This window comes from Sinocyclocheilus grahami, unplaced genomic scaffold (genome assembly GCF_001515645.1).
Source record: "Sinocyclocheilus grahami isolate Dianchi unplaced genomic scaffold, SAMN03320097.WGS_v1.1 scaffold433.1, whole genome shotgun sequence".
NCBI classification, from domain to species: Eukaryota; Metazoa; Chordata; class Actinopteri; order Cypriniformes; family Cyprinidae; genus Sinocyclocheilus; species Sinocyclocheilus grahami.
Genome location: NW_015505612.1, coordinates 561,662 through 587,320, shown reverse-complemented (window position 1 = coordinate 587,320; position 25,659 = coordinate 561,662). Strand labels below are relative to the sequence as shown.

At 35.9% G+C, this 25,659-nt stretch overlaps 1 protein-coding gene across 1 annotated transcript in view; it reads right to left on the bottom strand.

Annotated features, from left to right (window-relative positions):
- Positions 1-25,659, bottom strand: part of LOC107551802 (probable cation-transporting ATPase 13A3) — a 50,334-nt gene that overhangs the window by 15,695 nt on the left and 8,980 nt on the right. Inside the window, exons 2-26 of the mRNA XM_016233531.1 lie at positions 16,761-16,853; positions 11,607-11,694; positions 11,351-11,524; positions 9,290-9,466; positions 9,082-9,152; positions 8,836-8,919; positions 8,650-8,719; positions 8,372-8,506; positions 7,007-7,079; positions 6,624-6,755; positions 6,042-6,224; positions 5,566-5,723; positions 5,159-5,347; positions 4,583-4,644; positions 4,329-4,479; positions 4,099-4,215; positions 3,993-4,019; positions 3,755-3,908; positions 3,533-3,653; positions 3,278-3,402; positions 1,520-1,692; positions 1,108-1,236; positions 944-1,023; positions 778-820; positions 549-658 (exon numbers count right to left, since the gene is read on the bottom strand). Of these exons, the coding sequence (XP_016089017.1) occupies positions 549-658; positions 778-820; positions 944-1,023; positions 1,108-1,236; positions 1,520-1,692; positions 3,278-3,402; positions 3,533-3,653; positions 3,755-3,908; positions 3,993-4,019; positions 4,099-4,215; positions 4,329-4,479; positions 4,583-4,644; positions 5,159-5,347; positions 5,566-5,723; positions 6,042-6,224; positions 6,624-6,755; positions 7,007-7,079; positions 8,372-8,506; positions 8,650-8,719; positions 8,836-8,919; positions 9,082-9,152; positions 9,290-9,466; positions 11,351-11,524; positions 11,607-11,657 (2,789 nt within the window). The 5' untranslated portion in view covers positions 11,658-11,694; positions 16,761-16,853. The remainder of the gene's footprint in view (positions 1-548; positions 659-777; positions 821-943; positions 1,024-1,107; positions 1,237-1,519; positions 1,693-3,277; positions 3,403-3,532; positions 3,654-3,754; positions 3,909-3,992; positions 4,020-4,098; positions 4,216-4,328; positions 4,480-4,582; positions 4,645-5,158; positions 5,348-5,565; positions 5,724-6,041; positions 6,225-6,623; positions 6,756-7,006; positions 7,080-8,371; positions 8,507-8,649; positions 8,720-8,835; positions 8,920-9,081; positions 9,153-9,289; positions 9,467-11,350; positions 11,525-11,606; positions 11,695-16,760; positions 16,854-25,659) is intronic.

The window sequence follows — 25,659 nt, the reverse complement described above, 5'->3', positions numbered from 1 at the left end:
AGATGATGAGCTCTCATGGAGTGTATTCGATACTCACTCCACACTTTCTAATGTCTCGGGGGGAAAAAATTTAAATAAAATATTAAAATATATATATATATATTTTTTTTTTTATTATTATTAAATGTATATCAATATGACTATATAACAACAGAATTATTAGTTTTATTACAAAATAAAAATATTAAATCTATTAAAACAACAAGAAATATTACTACTGTTATATTCCACTCATATAAATAAAAATAAACAAAATCAAGTATTTGAGAAAAAATTATTGTGCAGTAAACTAAAATTACAACACTAATATTTATGGCTGTTTTAATTTCTTCATTTTCAAACATTAAACATCAAAAAAAATTATAATAATACAAATAATTTTTATAGAAAAGTTCATGTGGGCCAGTATTTATTGTGAATTTATTTACCATGCAGCCTTTGCCAAAGGCATTGTAAACATGGGATGTGAAAAACATTCACAAGAAAATTTGATTTCTCTTGATATGATGCCTTTAAAACAGAGCTGTGCTGTGGTGCAGTTAGGACACCTGATCAGGTTGGGCACGCAGGTGATGCTGGGAGTTGTGGAGGTGAAGGGAGAAGCCACTGAAGCCTCCAGCTCTGACAGGGAGATCCCAGCATGAGCTCTCTTCAGTGCCTGAGGACGAAATAGACAGACATCATCAGCTACAAAAGACACTTTTAGAACATCTGATAAGCATAAAAGACACACATAACCCTTGAAAACACTTTCAAACAGATTATAAAGACCCTTACCCCACAGTCATTTGCTCCATCTCCACACATTCCAACAAAATAGCTGCAGAAGAGAGGAAAAAAAGGTTTGCAAGGTTTTTCAGAGTGGTACTTTGCAAAACATATGCACAACTAATTACTTATCTAAACAGATGATGAGCTCTCATGGAGTGTATTCGATACTCACTCCACACTTTCTAATGTCTCAACAAGCTGAGTCTTCTGGTCAGGCGCCATCCTTGCAAATACTGTTCCATGAAGCACCAGCTACACCAACAACCATAAAAACACCATAAACACCAAAGATAACAACCCATGTATGTACAAATATAGTATTAAAAAATTGCCGACCTTCTGTAGCAAGTCCTGGAAATGCTCAATAATTACAGAAAATGATTTGCCGCTCATGGCAAAGTGATACTGCTCCTGAATTCTCATCTCATCCACAGAATGTCCATCTTCCATAATAATATCCATCTCCTGCCATCAGAGAACACAAGTACAGAGATGCTAAAGATAATGCCTTTTCCTTTATCAATAACATTTATGGTGCTGAATACCATAGATTAACGCATATTGTATGGCCTTGTGTAATTCCATTGTAAGTGTCCTACTGTAACAGTAATTTTGCTAAAGGTATTTGAAAGCATGTCAACATGCCACAAATACAGTACTGGTGATTGGTCTCGAACCATATTAACCTAGAACATTCATTTCCACAAAACCACAGTGACAGGGTCTGGCCAGTAGATGGCACACTGACCTCTAGTTTGGTGGGCTTGTTCAAGTGTTTGCTGGGTTTGTCGGCGTAGTGCCAGTTGATCTTGGCAGTCTGGCCGTCTTTAGGGGGCAGAGCGTCGGCAATAATGACTCGGTCTTGCGGCTGAATCATGCCGCAGTCTCGTGCCACAGAGATGGCCGTCAGCATGTTGTCACCTACACAAGAGACAGAGAGAGAGGGGAAAAGATGACGAAAACAAAAACAACAACCCTTACAAAAACACATGCTTTGATAGTCATTTTTAAATATCATTCAGAGACTTTTGGACCATCTAATATACCGGTATAAAGATACTTTTTTTTTCATCAGGGGACAGAGATGATGGCTGGTATGTGGCAATGACCCAGCATTCCTGTAGCGTCTGGAACACTCCAACACACAATATATATTTTGTTAGCTAGATTTCACAAATACTTTGTAACACCCCAGGACGCCGAACAAGACCCTGGTTTCATGGTAACCCGATACATTTACAACCTTGTGGAATGCGAGCCGGCTCTCATTCTGCTTTCTCCAGAAACAAGGGGTACAAATGCACACGAGAAATGGACTGTTCTACTAATTAATTCATAGGAAAACCTTCTTTGAATTGTGTGTGTGTGTGTATGTTTATGTTAGACCGGCTTAATGTGTTTGTGTAGTATGTTAGACTAGTTTAAGTTTTTATGTAGTTAATAAAACCTTACTTGTATCACACTTGACGTGTTCATTGTTTACTCATAACCGGAGTCAATAATCATGCAGATTTACGTTACAAACTTATAGAATTGTACAGTAAGAAGGTTATTTCCTTTAACCAGGAAATTAACGTTCTTAGAATTGACAAGACGGTTGACCCTGAGTGGTCAGCTAAATATCTACAGTGGATCTAAAATAGGAATAGTTAATTATAACTAGTTATGGTTAATTATTCATATTTCCCCATGAGCTGATCCGCTACATTCCTCATGATTGTAAGAGTGGGCCATGTACAAACTCAATCTGCTTAAGTTTACAATGCTGTATTCAGCCTCGTCTCAACTTTGGAGCACTTGGCTGGTAAACTGGAGAGTTGAGAACCTTATTAGATGAGATTCCAGGAATACCTAACGAATTAAGCTTCAAAGCTCCCAGACTCCCGTCTGCCTGCGGCTGGTCACCCTAAACCTTCCATCTTTAAACAACATGGGCATATTCAACTCCTGATAAGCTAACCAGGTAAAGAAATCCAAATAAGGTAAGCAGTGAATAACTGAACCAGGATTGTTGGACAGGAAAACCTACAGAACTACAGGCAGCAGATGTAATATTCTACTGCTCAAAAGTCTGGGGTCAGTAAGAATTTTTTAAAGAAATGTATACTTCTATTGAGCAAGGAGACATTAAATTAATTAAAAGTAACAGTAAAGACATTAATCAAATAAATAAATAAAATCACAGCCAAATCAGCATATTAGAATGATTTCTGAAGGCTCATGTGACAAGAATAATGGAGTAATGAATGACTGCTGAAAATTTAGCTTTGCCATCACAGAAATAAACTACAATTTTAAATATATTAAAATTGAAAAGTTCTTTAAACTTTAATATTATTTCACAATATTGCTGTTTTGACTGTACTTTTGATCAAATAAACAGTCTTGATGAGCAAAGTATATGAATAGCTATGTTCTAAAATGTAAAATTGACCATTTAAAAAGAAACCTCAAGAACTATATTAAACTCTCAGGTTTTCTGAAATTACAGTCATGTTTTCTGTACCTGTGACCATAACGGTTCGTATGTTGGCATGTCGTAGATCTTCCAGCACACCTGGAGTTTCCGTTTTCAGCTTGTTCTGCATGATGATCAAACCCAGAAAATCCATATTTTTCTCAATTTGATCCCTGTAGAGGAAGAGAAACCAAATATAGTGTGACATTAAACTAGAGCACAACATGATAAAAGTTACAGCATAACATTGTAAATTATTTTGTAAAAGTGCCAGTAAAAAGTTTAGCGGAGTTTAAACTTTACCGGTTAATGTTCTGCACTTTGTGAAATGTAAGTTTGGATTCCAGCCGTCTGTGTGCCAGCGCAATGACCCGGAAGCCCTGTTTGGTGTAGTCCTCCAGAACCTCTGCGAAATCCTCTGGTACTGTGGTGCATTGTGAAAAAAAAAAATAGCAATATCAATCCAACAATGATTTAAAACTCAAAAACGATTTGATATTTATAACAGACGGATCTTTCACTGACCTGTTTCTTTCTTACACAGGCTTGCCACAACCTCAGGTGCCCCTTTTAGATATGCGTCCATACGTCTCTCTCCAATCTGACGGACAACCACGCTCATTCTCTGCAGAGCGGAGGAGAAGGAGAACTGCCGCACAATACCGATCATATATGATGCCTGCATCCCGAAAAACAATAGACTGTATGTAAACACCCATATATGTCCATAACGAAATGCATCAAATACAGCCACTGTACATACCGAGAGCTCATAGAGTTCAGACAGTTCCTGGGAAGAAACCACAAGATATTAGAACAATGTTTTAAATACAAATAATTTAGATTATAATAAGCAGAGAAATGCTCACCATGTCCTGTTCAGGTGATATTACAGATGGTGGCAGAAGCTGATTGGGTGGTTTTACATAAGTGAGCTCAATGCGGTCATGGTGAGCCGTCTCCTCTTCTGTAGCTTCCACCAATATCTGAAGAGCACAGACAGACAGCAACACCAAAATAAAATCAAAACAAGTACAACTTGTTCCAAAACTTGAATGAGATTATTTAAAACTGTTCTCCAGTCACAGCAGACACTGACCCAGCCTGTGGCCTCAAACATCTTGAGGTCTAGTGGATCTCCAGAGAGCTGACCCTCAATCTTGGTGAGGGAGTGACAGGTGGCCATGCAGGACACAAACTTGGTAGTAACCAAGCTCTTATCGTCGGCTTTTTCTTCTGAATGGTGGAATCTAGAGAAATTCTTTGGTCAGAAATGCAAGAAATGCAATGCAGTGCTAATTCAAAAACAACTGAGAACGTTCTTGTTTTTCTATTTTATAAATATGATCATACCTGCCATCTTCTACTCGTTGAATTCCCCACATGTCCAAGCCATCTTCTGTGAGAGTGCCTGTCTGAAATGATGCAGAATAAAACATTTTTCAAAAACTACTAAAAGCTAATTTTATTATATTATTAATATTACAATATTAGTACAATTACAATTAGTACTATTAATATAATTATTATTAGTAGTAGTAGTAATAAAAAGTTTATTAAATAATCAATTGTATTAATATTATTACCAATAATAGTGATGTTATAATATAATATTAATAAAATAACTAAATATTAAACGAAAAAATAAATATTCAATAATATAAATAGTACATAAAAGATTTAAACAATGTATTACCTAAAAATTTATATAATACTACAACATAATATTAGACGATGAGGTGCTAAAATGTCACAATTTGCCTGAATTAACCCTAGATTTATAAAAAAAACAAAAAAAACAATTAAATGACATTTGTGTGTGCTGAAGCAAACTTGCTTTTTAAAACACATCCATAATATTTGACTCGTTTAATTTTGGCTTAATTCAGGTTTCACCAAAAGAAAATGACTTCAGTTTCCCGTATTTACCTTGTCAAAGCACACCAGGTTCAGCTGTCCACAGATGTTGATTCTTTGTGGGCTGATGGAGAATATTCCGACTTTCCTGAGACGCCGCTGAGCATATACGATGCCCGCTGTCATTGCTGCCGGCAGTGCAGGGGGCACCGTGATAGTAATGATGTCCAGAGACTTGACTATGATTTCCTTTACTGGTTCCTGCAGGATACACATCATACCACTGAGGTGCACATTTTCCACACTGTAATTACCAGATTGATTCATTGAACAGGTCATATTTTCCTAGAATTTACATTTAAAAATCTGCTCAAAGCTACATCCAATATATACAAATTGTTATTTAACCTACATCTAAGTGGGAGCGTCGTCACAAAAATGCTGCTGTTCCTTTTAAGACAGTAAAGATGGATAAAAACCTGATTTATGATTTTCATGACCAAAGAATAGACAAAGACGACGCTGGCAACGGCCACCAGGCACAGCAGGAAGAGGTAGGCGTCCCGGTACAGCTTAAAGTCTGTGGGTTTGGGGTACAGGATAGAGCGGATGAGCTGCCCTTTAGCGGTGCTGAAACCTGGAAAAGTAGTGAAACATAATGGCACAGCAAATGGCTGCAATATAACAAAGAGTGAAAAATTTAAGGGGTCTGAATACCCACTGTAGTACCCACTGTACATTCAAGCTCTGTTACAAAGCCTAGTCAGCTGCCTATGAAGGAAGTATCTTAACGCATCAGCCAGGCAGCATTATTATGCTGCCTACTAAGGTCCCAAACTCTAAGGCAGCATCAGATAAATCCCACAATACATTGCAATACAACTTCAGTGACCAAAAAAGTCACAAAGTAGGAGAAATGTTGCTTAAAGTAGTTGAAGTGGTTCTGGCTTCTAACCTGTTCGGACTACCACGGCTTTGACCATTTCTCCTGTGTAGTAGCGAGTCTGTATGACGTTTGTGCCACAGAACAGCGTATGTCTCTTGTGTTCCTCTGTGCTGTAGATCGCGTCTCCATGCCCACCCTTCTTGTCCTGCTGAGGGTTCGGAAGGTCAGTCTTTGTGACTGGAACACTCTCACCTGAATGCAGGAAATGAGAGAAGAGAACAGAAACATTTCCACAAAAATGAGACATGCATATCTTTATTAATAATAAACGATATGCTCACTTTTGTAAAATATATTTATATAATACTTTTTTTTCTCCATATCTCTCACACTTTCGAGAGTGAATTTTGTTGATGAATCTGTATGCCTATTGACAAACCACTGCAGCATGAAAAATGAATCACTTTTTTCATCGGAAAGTGAAAGTTTATGCAAGTAATATTTATGTTGTTTAGAAAGAAAGAAATATAGAGGTTTCATATATTTGGACTGTTTTTGAGCAATCATGAGTTCAAAGGAATATATGTTTTTCCCCAAAGCGCCCCGTTCGAATCAACTTTCATGTCATTGCATTTGGAAGCAACCAATCACCTGTGAGCATGCTCTCATTAACAATGCAGGTTCCACAGATGAGCACTGCATCACAGGGCATGATGGTCCCATTGCTGGGGATGACCATGACATCGCCGGGCACCAAGTCTGTGGACAGGGCTTCCTCTGTTTCTGTACAGCAAAAACAGAAGACAGAGAGAAAGAGAGGGTGGAGAAGAGTGAGAGGTGATATAAAACCAGTCTGTCTCAGCAAATCACTTATTACCCACGCTTCCTTGCACATGAGGCAGAGTGCTGACTCATCGTGACTTTGGCCACTGCGCCAGGCTCCCTGATGCAGGTAATCCAGGCCCGCAGCTGTGCCTGTCATTACAAATATACTAAAGTGGGGAAAATGCTTTTTCAGTACATCTGAGCCGTACCGTTTTCGCCCCTGCAGACCGTAACTCGAACAGTACTGTGTGCAGCCACCATGTCATGTAGCATTACATATTGCTGTAAAAAAAAAGAAAGAAAAGGTTAATCTGAAGCACAAACAAACATTCTCCTGACCAAGCAGAACAGATCATGTAATAGGCATATAAAAATACACACTTTAACTGATAACAGACCTCACTTACGCAATTGGAAAATTAGCACCAAATCTAACATTGGATATGTCCCATGACTAACACCTATGCTTGAGAACTCCAAAATACAACTCTATACTGGTCTATTAGTAGAAGCAACATGGAATCAAAAAGGTGTTACAATGTTATAGTAAATGTCTTTTTATTATGCATGATTCATCAGTGTTTGTTATTCTAAAACAAGAAAATTCCATTAAAATGAAAAATCTTTTGCTTTGAAAATGACTGATTAGTCTTTAATAAAATAGTTTATTATTATTAATTGTGGTATTTAATGTTTTTATTTATTGTGATATATTTATTATAGCTTATTCATTCATTTTGTATCTTCCCTGTCTCGTTAATAAAGTAATACTTAAATATTTAATCTAATTAAATTTAAAAAGTATATAGTATAATAAAATAGAGCACAAAATTTATATAGTATGTAAAATATATAATAAATATGTGGTATATTATACAGAATAGTAAAGAATAATAAAGGCCAAAACTTGAAATTGATTTACTTATATACAGAGGATTTTTTGTTATTAATAAAATAATATTTCAATAATATTTCAAATAGTTTACTTACTTAATGGGGAATGTTTGTCTTTAATAAAATAATATTTAAAAAATATTTAATAAAACATTTTAAATAGAATAGAATACAAAATTTACAGTATATTAATAATCATCTTGCATTGAATACAAAATAGAACAGAATTTTAATATTGGTTGTTTATTGGTTAATAAAGGCCAAAATTTGAAATGTATTCACTTATAGAGTATTTTTTTTATTAATAAAGTAATATTAAAATAATATTTAAAATAGTTTACTTACTTAATGGGGAACGTTTGTCTTTAATAAAAATAATATTTAAAAAATATTTAATAAAACATTTAAAATAGTATAGAATACAAAATTTATGGTATAGTAATATTTATCTTGCATTGTATGCAAAATAAAACAGAATTGTAATATTGGTTATATATTGGTTAATAAAGGCCAACATTTTAAAGGTATTTATTTTAATAATATTAACATCAACTTCTTACAAACTAGTCATCCCAAAATTCAAAAATCAAGTTTTGCCCAACATTACTCACTATTTCATTCCACTCAAAATACATCAGTATGGAAATTAAATGTTTTGCGAATGCTGTTTTACCATTTACCTTTTTAATAGTGTAGAGAGAGGTAGCTATTGATATGAATGACATGATGACTATGGCCATTGCGTAGTAATAGTATTCATCAGTACACCACAGGATAACACTGAAGAGCTGGAAGATGTAGAAAGGATTGAGGACCTGAGAAAGAGAGAGAGAAAGATTGAGACAAGTTTCAGTTCTTTAATTTCAAGTTCCTGAGAAGACACATTCACTACAGCAGAGTCAGCAGTGCTGTGTCATGCTGTTCTCAGGCCGGGGTCAGTTTCACATTTCACTCGTACCTCCTTAATTAGCAGCTTGAAAAGAGAAGGCACTTTCACGTCTATTTCATTCAGTCCAAAAAAAAATCTCCTAAAACAGAGAAAAAGGAAAAAAAATTAAAAATCATATTCAACAAATACACTTTGACCCAAAAAAAGTCAACTTTATTCTTAAATTCGAATGACAAATTCAAGCAAAGATTTCACCTGAACTCTTGCTGGTTTTTATTGAGCCCGACGCTGTGCTTTGAGTGAATGGATGAGCAGGTCATGCTCAGATCTTCCAGGCCTCTGAAGAACAGCAAAGACAATAGTGTAAAAGATTGTGACGGATCGGCTGCCTCCCCCTAATTATCACCATCATGTCGTTTGCTCCACCCACCACAGGACTCACAGAGCAGAAATTACACAAACCATCAGACTCATGGACTATAAACAGATATGTTTCCTTACGTCAATACTTCAAAGTTCTGGATGGTGTCGTTCCAAAAGTATTTAGTGCTGTGAAGGGTAAAATAACGTTTCTGTAATACAAAAAAAGAAAGAAAAAGATATTTACCCACTCACCAATGAAGCCTAACTGTATAGTTAGCAAACACTGAAATTTGTGGAAATGCAGAACTATATGGGAAGGATGGGATGGATTTTATGTGTATGATACCGGCACATGCTGATCCTCTGGATTCCGGGTGATCTTCCCAGGGGCGGAGTCAGAGGGGATGTGGGCGTGGTCATTTGACTGAGGGGAGGCGGTCTGAGAGACCAGGTTGTCATAAGGGTCCTTCCCAGGGGCCAGCATTATCCGAACCTTCGCTTGAAACCAGCGCTTGAACTCATCCTATGGAAAACACACAAACAAATTATACGCAAACACACTCACATATATAAAAAAGTTTTTTTTTAAATTTTCCATTTCAAATAGGCAATAACTAAAACAACTTGTGATTTTAATAATAATAAAAAAAAAGTTGCAGGCAAAATTAGCATTGTAACGGACGGTGCACAACCCATCATGTTTGTGTACCATTACACCCCTACATTAAAGAATTCCAAAGTGGTATTTAGTTAAAAAAAAGGTGACTTTCACTTTAACAAGTGACTTATTCAATTGCCAACCATTCACAAATTATCTGCCTCAGAGTTGAGAGTTATCTACCACTGAACAACATGACGTCTGAAGTATTACTCAATTCATAGTTATCTTAAAGACTAAGGCCCAATCCCAAATTCTACCCCTTAGCCTTTCCCTTTCCTGTCTCGATTCTCTTTTGGTTGGAGGGGTAGGGGTAAGGGGAAGGGCCAGAAAGCCCTTCGAACGAAGATTTTTCGGGACCACACTTCAAACGAAGGGGAATTGATTCTCTTTTGGTTGGAGGGGTAGGGGTAAGGGGAAGGGCCAGAAAGCCCTTCGAACGAAGATTTTTGCTGCCCGAGCGAACATGGCTGCCCGAGCGAACAAAAAGACACATAAAAGTAAGCATTTTTGGCAACAATAAAGATTTTAACGAAAAGAAATCATTTGTTTTTCAGCGGCAACATGGCTGCCCGAGCGAACAAAAAGACACATAAAAGTAAGCATTTTTGGCAACAATAAAGATTTTAACCAAAAGAAATCATTTGTTTTATGTTACATTCAATCGTGAGTTCATATTATGCTCATGTTACTCAAAGAAATGTTTGCAAAAAATCGCTAAAGTTTGCTAACGTCATATCATTACTGACTGCACGATAGTGCCACAACATAGGCTATTTTCATGTCTGATCAGGGCGATAACCACCATAGACATTGAGGAGGGCTAGTACCCCCAATAATTATAAATCGCTAAAACCTTTTCTGAAATATTGCCAATTCGAGAGAGAGAGAGAGAGAGAGCGAGAGCGAGAGAGAGAGAGAGATATGAAAGTTGCGTGTGCGCGCGTTTCTCTTTTTAGAGTGAGTTTACTTCAAAAACAGCGATTTTATCCTCACGTCGCTGGAAAATATAACGTAGCGATTTAGTATTTACACTGTTATTAATAAAAGTCGTGGGGCAGCGTTGACAAGTTTCTTTGCTCCTGGATGTGTAAGCTGTGCTATATCTGATGTGCGTGTGTGTGTGTGTGTGTGTCAGTAAGCAGCGCATTAATATAGAACGGTAATTAAAAGCTCTAATTCACTCCAGCAAACCAGTATAGGTGTGTGTATTGCAGGAGCTAGACAACGTATGACATAATATTTTCACCCCTACCCCTTGACACTCTGTTTCAAGGGACAAGGGGAAGGGGTAGGCGGAAGGGTAGGGGAAGGGGGAGGCGTATAAAACAGAATTGGGATTGGGCCCAAGTGTTCTTAAACTCTCCTATATGAAATCAGGCAGAAAGACATGCACTGATGAAGCAAAAGGTGTCAAACTTCCCGTATAGGCACATTTAATTCTGATATTAACATGAAATTAATTTTTACTTTTTGAAATGTACTGTCTGTAGTTTTATTATGCATAAATCTTTAGTGCTAATTTATTTATGTATGTATTGTTTACATACAAAAAAATATTTTGTGTATTATACAAAATAGCATGGAATTTTAAAATCGTCCATTTATCAGTAAACTGCCAAAATGTGAAAATTAATTATCGATTATTCCTGAATATCTAAGCATACCCAGATACTATAAAGATACAAAAGACATGCTAATGTGAGGTGTAAGAGAGCCCAAAAAGTTTAATTGAGGTTTCATACATACAGTGCTTCGTAAGAGGGTGACTTCTGCATCTCTGACAGCGGACCGTGTGCAGGTGGCCTTCACACACCATTCAGGCATCCAATAGAGCAGCAGGAAGAGAAAACCGCCCGTACAGAGACCACCCAAACCCACCAGAACCAGCTTCCATCGGCACAGCCGATACCCGCTCAGCTCCTGGACAGAAAGAAAATGAGCTCATGTACTTTATAAGAGAAAAAAAAAAAAAGCAGCAAAAATCTGAAGGAGAAACATATACCATCTCATCCTCCAAACCTCTGTTGACAATCTTCAGATCTTCCTTCTCCATCCTGATCTTTAGTCCTGCCTGGATAACTGCTGCTCTCCTGCACACACACGCAGAGATCACATGCTAAGTGTGTGTGGTACAGTAAGGATTGTGTGAGGCCCAACAACAGCTGTTATACCATTGGATTGTATTGACAACTACCTGACCTCAGATGACACATAATCATGTGCACAAGTAAACACAAACACTCTGAGAAGAATTTCCTCCGAGTCACGAACCTGAGCGCTACAGCTGAGAACCACGCTGAGAGCATTCTCAGACACATATGAGAGCCAGACAACAGCTGGCTAACCAGTGAGCCAGGCTGACAATCAAACACATGATTAAAAAAAAAGATGCATTTCTATACAGAAAGAGAGATTTATTTACACATGGGGTTCAAAATGAATTTTTACTTACCAACGGTGGGTGAATTGACAAAATTTACCAGTCATAAATATTTCCTATAATCTTATGGGTTTCATATTAGATTTTTATTAGGTCCTTTTAAGCATTTATTATTTATTTAAAAACATATTTTTGGGATTGTGGGGTTATTTAGGTATTTTTTTATAATGAATATATTTCAGCAAAGGCTGTAATCATGGTGAAATAAAATAAAAATTATAAATAAAAATACAATAATACAATAAAATAATGCTTTAATGTGAGAATAATTCCCAAAAATAATAAAATAATTAACATGAGACAGGCATCCTAGAATATTTATCTAGATTATAGTTCCAAGACATCCGAGTTATGTTTTCAGCAAACTTTGAAACTGAACTGCTCCCACCACTTACATCAGAAGAGTCGAACTATCAGTCTTACAATTCAAATTCAACTATAATAAAGTTATAATCCAAGACTATTTGCTTTTTATTCTCATTTGGTCTGGCTGGGTGTTCATTTTGGACCTTGGATGCAAACATTGATGAGAGAGATTAATGGTTAAATATTTCATGACTGTGCAAGTCATGAAGATTGACAGGAATGTACAGAGAGCTTTGTGTATGTGTGTGCAACCAAAGCTCTCTGCAGAGGAAAGAGTAGAGGATCGGAGAAAAACACTGGGCTCAATCATTCAAAAGGCTCTTTCCAGCTCTCATAATCATTAGACAAACTGGCACAATCCGTCATTATCTCTACAAACCACCAGCTGAACAAAGTCTAAGCCATAAATAATGGCTTTTCCCTCCCTGTGTTATAAAAGTATTTAATCACTATTTACACAACTAATTCACGATTATCTTGATTTTTGTAAGGGTGAATCTAATGAGGTTTGTCAAGCTTGTCAACCTAAAATAAAAATAAAAAAATTTCAAAGTCTGTTTTAGCATAACATTATTTTCAGAACAATTAAGAACATTAACACCCACCCAATACAAAATTCATTGCCGTAATGCAATTTTTTTTATTGTTTTTAAATATAACTTTTTTTTACATCCAAATAATTCATTTTACTGCTTTTAAAATGATTCTGATTTTAAGAAAAGTGCAGCTATTTTACTTTATATTATAGTAACTAAATACAGTAATGTATTAATTATTACAATAATGACAATTTAGGACAAAATTGTGCTTTATTTATGAAAATAATGTCACAACTCAATCACCAACTCTTGGTCCAAAAAAAAACAAAAAAAAACATATTCCTGCAGAAAAACAAGTAGTAATACGATTTATTTTATTACTAAATTTGGGGTCAAATTTGATCTTAACATTTAAACGGACTGAAACATCTGCTTTCATATCTCATTAACCTCCCCCTGACCAATCAGAATGCAGCAGAAGCTCTTCTCACACTGGTATTAGCCAATCAAAATGTCTTGACACATCAAATACTCGGCATCTGCACGCTCTGCTCTCCTATTGGTCAGCCTCTCAGCCAATCAAGCAGCTTGTGCTTAAGAGAGGGATTGCTCACAGCATGCATTCAGATGGCAATAAAAACACCATGACATTATAGGCCGATCAGGAACATTCATCCACTCTTCTGATCTGACAGCATTTTAAAGTAAAACAATCATTGTACGCGATGCGAACCCTGTTCCAAAAGGAAAGGAGTAATAAACTACCTATAAAGGAGGAATGTGGAGTTGCTGCCTACTGAGAGTGTTCCAAATCAGTTCTTATGAGGTTTGCACGATGGTTAGGATGCTTCCCTACACTCTTAAAAATAAAGGTGCTTCAAAAGGTTCTGCAAGCGATGCCATAGAAGAACCATTTTTGGTTCCACAAAGAACCATTCAGTCAAAGGTCTTTAAAGAACCATCTCTTTCTTGCCTTTTTGTAATCTGAAGAACCTTCTTTCACCACAAAGAACCTTTTGTGAAACAGAAAGGTTCTTCAGATGTTAAAGGTTCTTTATGGAACCATTTAGACAAAAAGGTTATTCTATGGCATCGTGAAGCACCTTTATTTTTAAGAGTGTAGAAGGCCGCTCACTAGGTTTTGAAACGGAGCTCCAGCATGCTAATCGGAGGGGGACAGCAGGGAGGAAACCAGCGCTGTGCTGGTGTGCTCACCTCAACAACAGGGCAGCAGGGAGGCAGCATGACAGAAAACAGGGAAAGTGTGAGTGTATGTTAGGCAGACGGGTATCTGTGGTCATGTCCTGCTCACTGTTCCCTGCCCTCTGCCACAGGCCCTGATCTTATCAGCCCCCTGCACCCGTACAGCACACCACGGAAAAGGGAAACCCAATTCAGGATCAACCCTTCCTACCCTTTTCCCTTTCTGGAGCAGCTGCTGTATGGCCATATTCTGCTCTCGGCTACAATTTATACACAAATCGCGTATGCAACATGCTGCACTTTTTTTTATATACTTCCTCTCAAGCAGACTGTACAATGAATGCAAGGAAACACTGCAATCATAAACCTGACAGGCCAATTTACCCAACCCATATCAATGTGTCATGTAATTTTTTTCGTTTGGTTACCAACCCAGCTTCAGCTGACAGCAAAAAGGCCATCTTAAAACCAATTAATATCAGCATGAGCTACAGATTGAGGCTGAACTTCACAGAGGGATTAGGGATTAGTTACTAGGGATTAGGCCTGGGCGATAAAACGGTATTGATATTTCTCAACGGTACACCTTCTTCGATAACGATATTAAAAACAAGTTTGATATAGTGCACGATATAGGCACGTGCTATGAGTGACGCAGACAGCACACACAAACACGAACACATGCTGAATTGAGTGCTGTGCCTGCCTGTGATGAATTTAAAATAAACATTTGCATTTGAATGTTAGGAGTGCGTCAGGGAGCGTCATCAGTGGCGCACGAGATGCGGTGATAATGATGTAAGTGACGTTGTTGCATTTTAATATTTTGTTAGTCTTGCACACGAGATGCGCCGCTGCTGTGTTATGCATTCAAAATATTAGAGAAATATAGAAGCTCAATGCGGAGAAGATCTTGATTAGGTTAAAACCGAAACCAAGCCATTCACACAGAACGCATATTCAGCGCATTTTTTTAGACGGACAAATATGACTGCTGCACTCGCGTTTCACACAAGAGATGTTGCCATGCAAAGTTAAACAGTTTAAACTTTTAGAAAACACGTCGCGAATTTGTGGAGGTTTATTCCTTTTTTATTCCTTATGTTTTTAAATGCAATCTGCATGATGGGTGATTTGGCTCTTTGTATTAAGCAATGCATAAATACATGATACTATTTTGTTCATAATTGTTTATGCAATTTACGAAATTATATTTGATTTATATGAGTTAATTTGGACTTAATGCACGTTTTTTTATAGACAGTTATTTCCATGCGTTGACATGACAAAAGACAAAAGTTTCCTTAAAACTCATTTAATCTGCATATAAAACATTATAAATTAGATATTTGTTTTTATTGTGTGTTTGACTGTTAAAACAAAAAAAAAATTGTTGTTTGTCTCAATAAATTGGGTTAATTTAAAAATGATTTTTTTTTTTGCTGTTTTAAAAAAGGTTATAAAAAAATGTCAATAATTATCGATACCGAACGATATGAAACATTATATCATTGATAATTTTTTTTAGCTATATCGCCCAGCCCTACTAGGGATGCAACATTAAAGTTGTGATGAAACAGAAGTAGTGACAAATCTTTCTTCGGTATTGTGAGTGTAACGGATTTACTAAAAAGAAAAGGTGTGTGGCATGGACTCGTGGTTCTATTCTTCGGATGTTGATTGGCTTTTTGAGATATATGAGAAATAAAGAAAAATAAAAACAATATGGTTAAAAATTATAATTCAAATTAAAAACAACATATGAATGGATAAATGGCTTGCAATAAGATCAATAACATGTCTTTTCAAAATATTAATTTCATGCCGACTTTAAAATTCTACCAATAATTGTTTTCATGTAATGTAATTATTTTAAAGTGGCTGTTGACAAATAAATGGCTTAAAATACATTTTAATTTAATAATTAAAAAAATAATAAAAACGTACAGATTACATATATATGATGCACCGTAATTAATTTAATAAATAAATACAAAACAAAACCACCAGAATTAGAGAAAACTCAAAAACTTGAGGCAGGGCATTTTAAATAAATTGAACTTATGGAAAAATTATTGTATTAACTTAATTAAAATTGGTCTGTGCTTCCATCAAACATAATGCAAGTTCTATCACAAAAATAAAGTGTTTTTCTTTTTCTTTTTGTATTTAAGTTCAGTTTAGCTGAGCATTAACATTACATACTAGTGATGCAGAACTTTCTTAGTTTGTCTAACTTGTGTATCAGTTTGTTGAGCAAACTAAAAAAGGTTATATAGAGCCTGTAGTTGGATCCTCATCACCAAAGATGATATTACAATTTCTTATTGTTTAATAAGTTGCTCATGGTAAATGGCCTAAAAACTTTTATTTTTTATGTAAAATCAACTTTTTCCACATTCAATAGTTCAACCAACATTAAAAACAGTTTGTCTGAAAAATGAAAGACCTTTTTTATAGTACATCCAAATCAATAGTGGTTACATAACAACATCGCTATTAAGGGTAATTTTTCTGTTTTGGACTTGAACAGCTCCAGGTTACTATTATGTGCTTTTGTTGTATAGGAAAGGAGCAGCAGAGGAGTAATCAAAGGAAGGTGATTTACCTTTCCTTCAGATTCTGGGTGCTGTGGCCCTGGGCAATCCCTTCACCTATAAAGAGGCCTCTCTATTTTACGCTCTCTCACCGAGCTGGACTCCTGAGAGAAAACAAAAGAGGAAATCTTAAAGTCCACAAATCACACAGCCTTCAGTCTTTTTAATGGAAGCATTCTGTAGCTCTCTCAAATGAGATGTGCGAGGAACATTTTCAAAGATTTACAGAGCCTTTATAAGCAGCTCACAGTGAGAGAAAACATTAATGTGACCAGTGGTTCAAAGTTTCCAAAACACTTTCTCAGATTTAAAGGTCGGAACAAAGACACTGAAGAAACGAAATAGAAAAGGGCTCTGCACATTAACAAAACAAACCGTGTCTGGCTGGTATACTGGGAACAATATAAATAAGCCACAACTCACAGCACCACCAACTGTGCAGCATAAAGCCCACAGGAAATTTATATCCTGAGTGTGTTACTCAAATCATCTGACTCTGTATTCATACAAAAACTGAATAAAATAAAGCTCAGAGAGTTACCAGGCCATCCTGTGCTATGGGGGTTTGCGCTCCACCACTAAACTTCAACTGATTGGTTGGACATCCTTTACGGACTCTTTAGAAAAGTTTAGATGGTATTTTCTTTATCTCGTCTCTGTATAATTCATGTTAAAGTAGTGTTTCAGCGCTTCGCTGCTTTGTTTACAGCGGTAACCAAAGAAACGCTGTATCTGCTGTTCCAGAAGCGCCTCCTGCTGGCAGAGAGTGAATCTGCGTCTCATTCAACTCATCTGCTGTTCTCGTCTCGTTCAGATGTTTTATGTAGCATAATTTCAAAAAGTTAATGTCAGACCATTCTGTTTATGCTTCAGATTTCAAAATTATACAATCTAATTTAGATTAAAACTGCTCATGCAGCATGTATGCAGCATCTTTGTTTGGATTATGATTCAAATCCAGTGGTTGCCTCTAACTGAATGGAAAGAGCACAGACAAAGCCTTAGTTTGTTTATATGAAGAGATTTCTTTTATTTGTGGTTATTTTATTTGGGGTTTGTTTTAAAATTTCATATTTTAATTTCACAAAGAAATGTCAGAATCTTGTCCAAACAATAATAAAGGACATATTTTCATTTATAATTTCTCTCAAATCTCATTTTGTAAAAAGAAGAAGTGAGTCATGAGTTGAACTTAGAAAATCGAAGTTGAGTGAATCGTTACATCCCTAAAAATTAAGTATTAATTCTGAGTGTAAATAAATAAAATAAAAAAAAAAGCACAAACAAATATGTATTTATTCATTTTATATAAATAAATTAAGCACAAATAAATATTTATTAATTTCAGATGCAAATTAATATATACGTAAATATTTAACGAATAAATAAATGATTATTCATTCTGGGCACAAAGCATTTCATTCAGATTGCCTCAGGTAAGAGAGTATGACAGCTAAATTTCACAAGACCTGTCTGATAAACTCTGTCTGGCTTTCTTCGGCTGTCTGACATCCCTGCTGATTGATTTGTTTGTTTTTTTGTACGTTTTCTGAGAGCGCTGCATCTGCTGAGTCAGTATTCTGCAGGTAGCTCGATTTACAGGCAGTTTCACAAGAACGCTCACTGGACCGTGCATCAAAACAAGCCGTTTCAGCAGTCAGGTGCGGTCAGTCTCGCTTTCCAGAAGTGAAAACACCCTACCTCACTCAAAGACAACAGCCAACAATATGCAATGACCTACTGACGGCTCTCACAATAATTCATGAAAGCCTTCAGAGGAAAAAGTACTCAGTTGCGGTCACGTTTTGGGTTTAATGTGCTTTCTTCATTCTTTCTCAATCACAGCCTGTTTTGTTTCCGGCTGCATTGGGTCACCATCGCTTTGACCTGAACTCAAATCTGAATTCAAAAGGTGTGGAAAATTAGGAGGAAAATTCATATGAATAATGACGGAACAGTCTCATGTCATATTTGCTGATAAGCAGTAAGACAGACGGTAAGGGTTTAATAATTAGATGGCCTGAACAATGGAGTTAACCGCTGGGTTAATGTGTCACAATAAAGCTGTGTTTGGTTGCATGATTTAGAATGGAATCATAAAGATAAAACTGAGCAGGAAAAATTGTGAGGAAAAAAAAAAAAGTTACAAGAACACTAGGCTAAGCTACTAAGCTTCCAGAGAAACACAATAAATTTAAATAAGACTTTAGAAAAAAAGCTGGTATGTTGCGGATTTGTTCTACAAAAATTTAAAAAAAGATGAATGTGTTATAGTATTGATTTAACAGCATTGTCTCACAAAGTTCAACAAAAAGCACATACCGAAAAAAAGAAAAAAAAATCACCATTTTTCCTGTAAAAAAAAATCATAATCCCTAATTTTTCTCATCAGAATGTCTTCAGCATTCTACATAAAACACAACACAACATCATTTTATGAGCACATTTAGATTGCTTTGAGGATGACCGATGTCAATTTTAGACCTTGAACCAAAACAACCGATAAAACCCTTAAAAATGTAATAAAAGCCCATAAATATTGTGGCAATACCATAGTACAGTGATGACACCAAATACTAGGGCTGCACAATTAATCGAATTTCTAATCGCGATTACAATTATGGATGCCACAATTACGTCATCGTTCAAAACGGCAATTAATCGTTCAAAGTCCACTTATGTTATTCTGCGTGCTTAAGATGCGTTTTTTTCTTTCTACATGTTATCTTAAGGGTTTTTCCTATTATTTTAATTTTATAGTTTTAGTATAACATTATAATACCATTCATATTTGTACTTTTTTATAATTTAAAGAAGAAACCAATCCGATGTTTAGTTGACATTTGAGGCTTAATACTATAGAAAACCACTAAAAGTTTTTCAGTTAGTGTTTTCAGCTGGTTTATTTTCATATATAAATACGGCATGCAGTTGCATCAAACAATGGTATAAACATCATTCAACGTAAATTGTGATCATCGTAATTAATAATCGCAATTACAATTTCAAAGGGAATAATCGACAATTATGATTTGTCATATAATCGTGCAGCCCTACCAAATACATATCATGATACTGAATGATTACCACAACATTCATATAAAAATGTCCAAAGTACTAACCTAACCCTAAACCAAAGTATCAACATTTTTCCAAATGCCAAAAATAATAAAAAGGTTTGACCATATTCTTTATTATTTTAAGAGGTTGAAGTGTACTTGTGTACAAAATTTCAATGGTAAAATAAAAATAACTTTGTAGTAACTAATGGTAATTTGGCAGAAAATACAGGAATAAGGGCATCTGGTTTTCACGGAATAGTTTCTGAAATGTTTCTTTCAGGTCTACAATTTACTTATTTATCATACATTAAATGCTAGCCTTAATATTCAACTTAACAGGAAATGTGCTTCAAAGCCCTCTAATAAGCTTACTGAAAAAGCTCTAAAACATCTGAAAAACATTAAAGTATCAAACACCAACAGGGCAAAGCAGCTTGACTCTCAGCTGGACAAGCGGTTCACTAATTCATGGGCACATTTCTTACCGTCATTTGGGATCCAGAGAACAACAAATGTGTGCTTTTCTCATGCATTTTTGAAGTGATTCTCCTGTAGTCAAGGACAGCGCAGAAAAGCGCGCTTTAATCCGATCGCGGTCAATAACTCGGGTCAAAAAAGTATGATCAAAGTAGTGAAAGAAAGAAGAAAAAAAGACAACCTCCTTACACTTCAAAGCTCTTGACCATGAGAAATTCTCACAGAATGTTATACAACTGTTGCCATCCTGTTTAAGAAGGTGCTAAAGCGAGTCTGTGTGTGTCTTCAAGTGTACAAAAAACCCCACACATTTCATTCACACAATAATATTTAAAAGGCGGCGCAAGATAAATAAACCCAAGCATACCTGGAAAGCTTGTTTTATCTTCTGGAGCAATTATCCAGTTAAGTGTCTACTTGATAAGTCCATTAAAATTGTGCTATCAAAATTTCTGATTCCCATGCAATCCAAGACCGTTTCATGCAAGATATCAGGCTTTTATTGTACTGCGGTTGACTTCATAGTTGAGGACTGGAGGAGAAATTGGAAGAGAAAAAAAAACAAAAAAAAAGAGATTGAGAATGGAGGTATACCCCTCGAAAAAGAAAACGGTTGTGGGCAGAAATAAAAACTAAAAGATCAAACAGAAAAAGTGAACAGAGTCTGGCCACATGGTCTTGGATTAGCAACGCCTACTGTCAATGTCACTTGGAAAAGAAAATCTATGGACCTTCAAAAGATTATGATTTTATTCATAACGCTGCCCTTTTCAAAGTACCACAGCCTAGAGTAAATTACCCTTGCTCCTTATGATTTTAGGTGCAGTAAACAACCTTTATCAATCTGGAAATATAATAAGGTTAAACTAGGTCTAGTAAACACAAATGAAGTCTTAATACACTGACAAGAAAGAACATTTAGTTAATGAAAAAGAAAAGAAAATGTAAAAATCCAGCTGTCAGACATGACATTATTACATGAGGCATTCTTATTGAAATAAAAAATAAAATTGTAAAATTAATTTTAATAAAATTTAAATCTAGCATTCAGACTCTCTTACCTGAGGCATTCTGATTGAAATAAAATATAAAAATAAAAGAGTCTATCTTACCTGAGGCGTAATGATTGAATGAATTAAAATAAAACAATTTAATTAAATTAAATAATTAAAGTCAGATACTCAAGGCATTCTGATTGAAATAAAATATAAAAATAAAAATCAAGTCTATCTTACCTGAGGCATAATGATTAAATGAATTAAAATAAAAAATGAAATTAAATAATTAAAGTCAGATGCTCTTAGGCATTCTGGTTGAAAAATGTAATTAAATTAAATAATTCTAGCTGTCAAACTTACTTTATGCAGTCTGATTGAAAAAGAAAATTAAATAAAAGCCAAAATGCTAACTGGTTATCAACTTGAAGTCTTGTTTCACATTTTTATGCCAACCCCTCAGAGGACGTCAGATGATGCCAACCCTGAAACAACATACAGAACTACCACATTTTGCTAGAAGTTTGATTGCATCATATAATAATGGCTGTTAATACTGTTCATCGTCTGTTTAATTACGTCTTTAATTGATTTTTCCGTACATTTCTGCCATATGTACATTAACTGACAGTCACCACTGATAAGCTACCACTAAATATTGCAGAAAATTAATTTGCTGTAAAGTTGCTTTGCAACGATTTGTATCGTGAGTTGAATTTGAATTGAATTTTTGGCTGTCTCTTTTGGCTGTAATCTATAGTTTTTTGGTTCACACTTTGGTGCCAAATTCTACATTATTACTATTTTAATCCAGTGTATTTTATCGCACCTCCCATGAACAGAGTCGGTGTTTTGTAGGACTTGTTTTAGGTAAACCACATACGGATGGCTAGAAAGGTCTTGTCCATTCCACGGCCGTCGAGGATTCTGAGAGCAAACACTCAGAAAGCTGCAAAAGGGACTTGCACCATGTCACAATATGTCACACGTTGGCTCTGATTCAACACTGGCAGACTTTCTGTCATACGCTGTTGTCTTAGAGCGCGTCTGCTAAAAGTATTCTGCAAGAAATCTCGGCATCACCTCAAAGCACTCCGGGACATGACAGCAAAACCTCACAGACAAACTTCTGAATTCCAGTTTGTCCATGTCACCATGTCAAAGATATAGCCTGGAATATAACACATTTTAGGTCTATGTAAAATGAAACAGTCAGTCACTTTGTTCATGGTGATCCACTTTTAGCTCTACGCTGATCGTATCTCTTTGCTAAAGATTCACCAACATTTAATGCTTTTGAGCCATGCAAATCATAATGTTTACACTCCACAAAAGTGTTGCAATGTTTGAAAGCTGTTGTGAACCCTCCTGCCCCTTATAAACCACATCTGAACAACATGCATCGATGTCTGACTAGCGGCGCCCTACACTTGACCTCCGCAGTCAGATAAAAACTAATCTTTGTATCCTGTTAATTGAAGATGATTTCACTTTTTTCATATTAATCAACTAACCTTAAGCAACAATAACCATCTGAGTCACATTTTTTTCTCCTATACGGTCATTTAAAAGTTTGGGGCCGGTAAGATCGCTAAACGTTTTTTAAAGAATGCACCCATGACTAAGCAAAAGATGGTGTAAATGTCCAAATGTCATCCACTGTGCTTCAGGGTTTTAAACTGATCATAAAAATTTGTAAAAGCTCATGCACACACATGAACAAGACTTCACACAGCTTCTTCAGTCTAGATCAACATGCAGAGACAGATTATTTGAAGCAAATCCAACTAATGTAGCTAGCTACCGAACAACAACAACTTATAATTTAGCTTGAAAAATGTTTGTGCTTAGATCAACATGCAGTGAATGGCTGACAGTGTGAGGTATATTGATATGCATGATATAAAAATAAAAATCAAGTCTATCTTACCTGAGGCATAATGATTAAATGAATTAAAATAAAAAATGAAATTAAATAATTAAAGTCAGATGCTCTTAGGCATTCTGGTTGAAAAATGTAATTAAATTAAATAATTCTAGCTGTCAAACTTACTTTATGCAGTCTGATTGAAAAAGAAAATTAAATAAAAGCCAAAATGCTAACTGGTTATCAACTTGAAGTCTTGTTTCACATTTTTATGCCAACCCCTCAGAGGACGTCAGATGATGCCAACCCTGAAACAACATACAGAACTACCACATTTTGCTAGAAGTTTGATTGCATCATATAATAATGGCTGTTAATACTGTTCATCGTCTGTTTAATTACGTCTTTAATTGATTTTTCCGTACATTTCTGCCATATGTACATTAACTGACAGTCACCACTGATAAGCTACCACTAAATATTGCAGAAAATTAATTTGCTGTAAAGTTGCTTTGCAACGATTTGTATCGTGAGTTGAATTTGAATTGAATTTTTGGCTGTCTCTTTTGGCTGTAATCTATAGTTTTTTGGTTCACACTTTGGTGCCAAATTCTACATTATTACTATTTTAATCCAGTGTATTTTATCGCACCTCCCATGAACAGAGTCGGTGTTTTGTAGGACTTGTTTTAGGTAAACCACATACGGATGGCTAGAAAGGTCTTGTCCATTCCACGGCCGTCGAGGATTCTGAGAGCAAACACTCAGAAAGCTGCAAAAGGGACTTGCACCATGTCACAATATGTCACACGTCGGCTCTGATTCAACACTGGCAGACTTTCTGTCATACGCTGTTGTCTTAGAGCGCGTCTGCTAAAAGTATTCTGCAAGAAATCTCGGCATCACCTCAAAGCACTCCGGGACATGACAGCAAAACCTCACAGACAAACTTCTGAATTCCAGTTTGTCCATGTCACCATGTCAAAGATATAGCCTGGAATATAACACATTTTAGGTCTATGTAAAATGAAACAGTCAGTCACTTTGTTCATGGTGATCCACTTTTAGCTCTACGCTGATCGTATCTCTTTGCTAAAGATTCACCAACATTTAATGCTTTTGAGCCATGCAAATCATAATGTTTACACTCCACAAAAGTGTTGCAATGTTTGAAAGCTGTTGTGAACCCTCCTGCCCCTTATAAACCACATCTGAACAACATGCATCGATGTCTGACTAGCGGCGCCCTACACTTGACCTCCGCAGTCAGATAAAAACTAATCTTTGTATCCTGTTAATTGAAGATGATTTCACTTTTTTCATATTAATCAACTAACCTTAAGCAACAATAACCATCTGAGTCACATTTTTTTCTCCTATACGGTCATTTAAAAGTTTGGGGCCGGTAAGATCGCTAAACGTTTTTTAAAGAATGCACCCATGACTAAGCAAAAGATGGTGTAAATGTCCAAATGTCATCCACTGTGCTTCAGGGTTTTAAACTGATCATAAAAATTTGTAAAAGCTCATGCACACACATGAACAAGACTTCACACAGCTTCTTCAGTCTAGATCAACATGCAGAGACAGATTATTTGAAGCAAATCCAACTAATGTAGCTAGCTACCGAACAACAACAACTTATAATTTAGCTTGAAAAATGTTTGTGCTTAGATCAACATGCAGTGAATGGCTGACAGTGTGAGGTATATTGATATGCATGTTAATACGAGGCATAAACAGCGATGTGTACACTGTAAAAAAAAATGTTGCCGGAATTTTACCGTAAAAAATACGGTAGCAGCGTTTTACGATTTTAACTTAAATTTAGTTAAATACCGTAATTTCATTAACTGATATAATGTTAATATACCAACCTATTGAAGTACTGAAACCTGTTTTGTACCTTTGTAATACACTGATAACCACCAACTGCAGGTGGTGATGAGAAAGTCACATGATGAACCAAAGCCCATCACAAGCTGCTTTTAAATAATAACATATATAGAAGGTGCACAGTGTCATTCACACAAACACCAAACACCATCATGGTAACACACATGAAACTGAAATAATGCAATAAACATTCATTTAACAACATTAGGTGTAACACACAACTAGGGCTGCACGATAAATCGCATGCGATATTTAACGAGCATCTTATCAGTAAAGCCGGTTCTGTAATCAGCGGTAAATCTCCATCACGTGCGTGGTTTCACATTAAATATCGCATGCGATTTATAGTGCACCCCGTCTCTGAAGGAAATAATGCATTATTTATCGGCTTTAAGATATCGGCCAAATTTTCTTATCAGGCCGATACCGATAACAGAAAAAATTTGCATTTATCGGCCGATACCGATATGGTGGCCGATATATCGTGCACCCTTAGACTACCGTAAAATTTTTGTCCAATACATCTAATGTCCAATACAGTTTTTCACCATACATTTTATTATACAGGTTTTTACTGTAGCATTTTTACAGTCTTTTACCGTTAAATCCACGG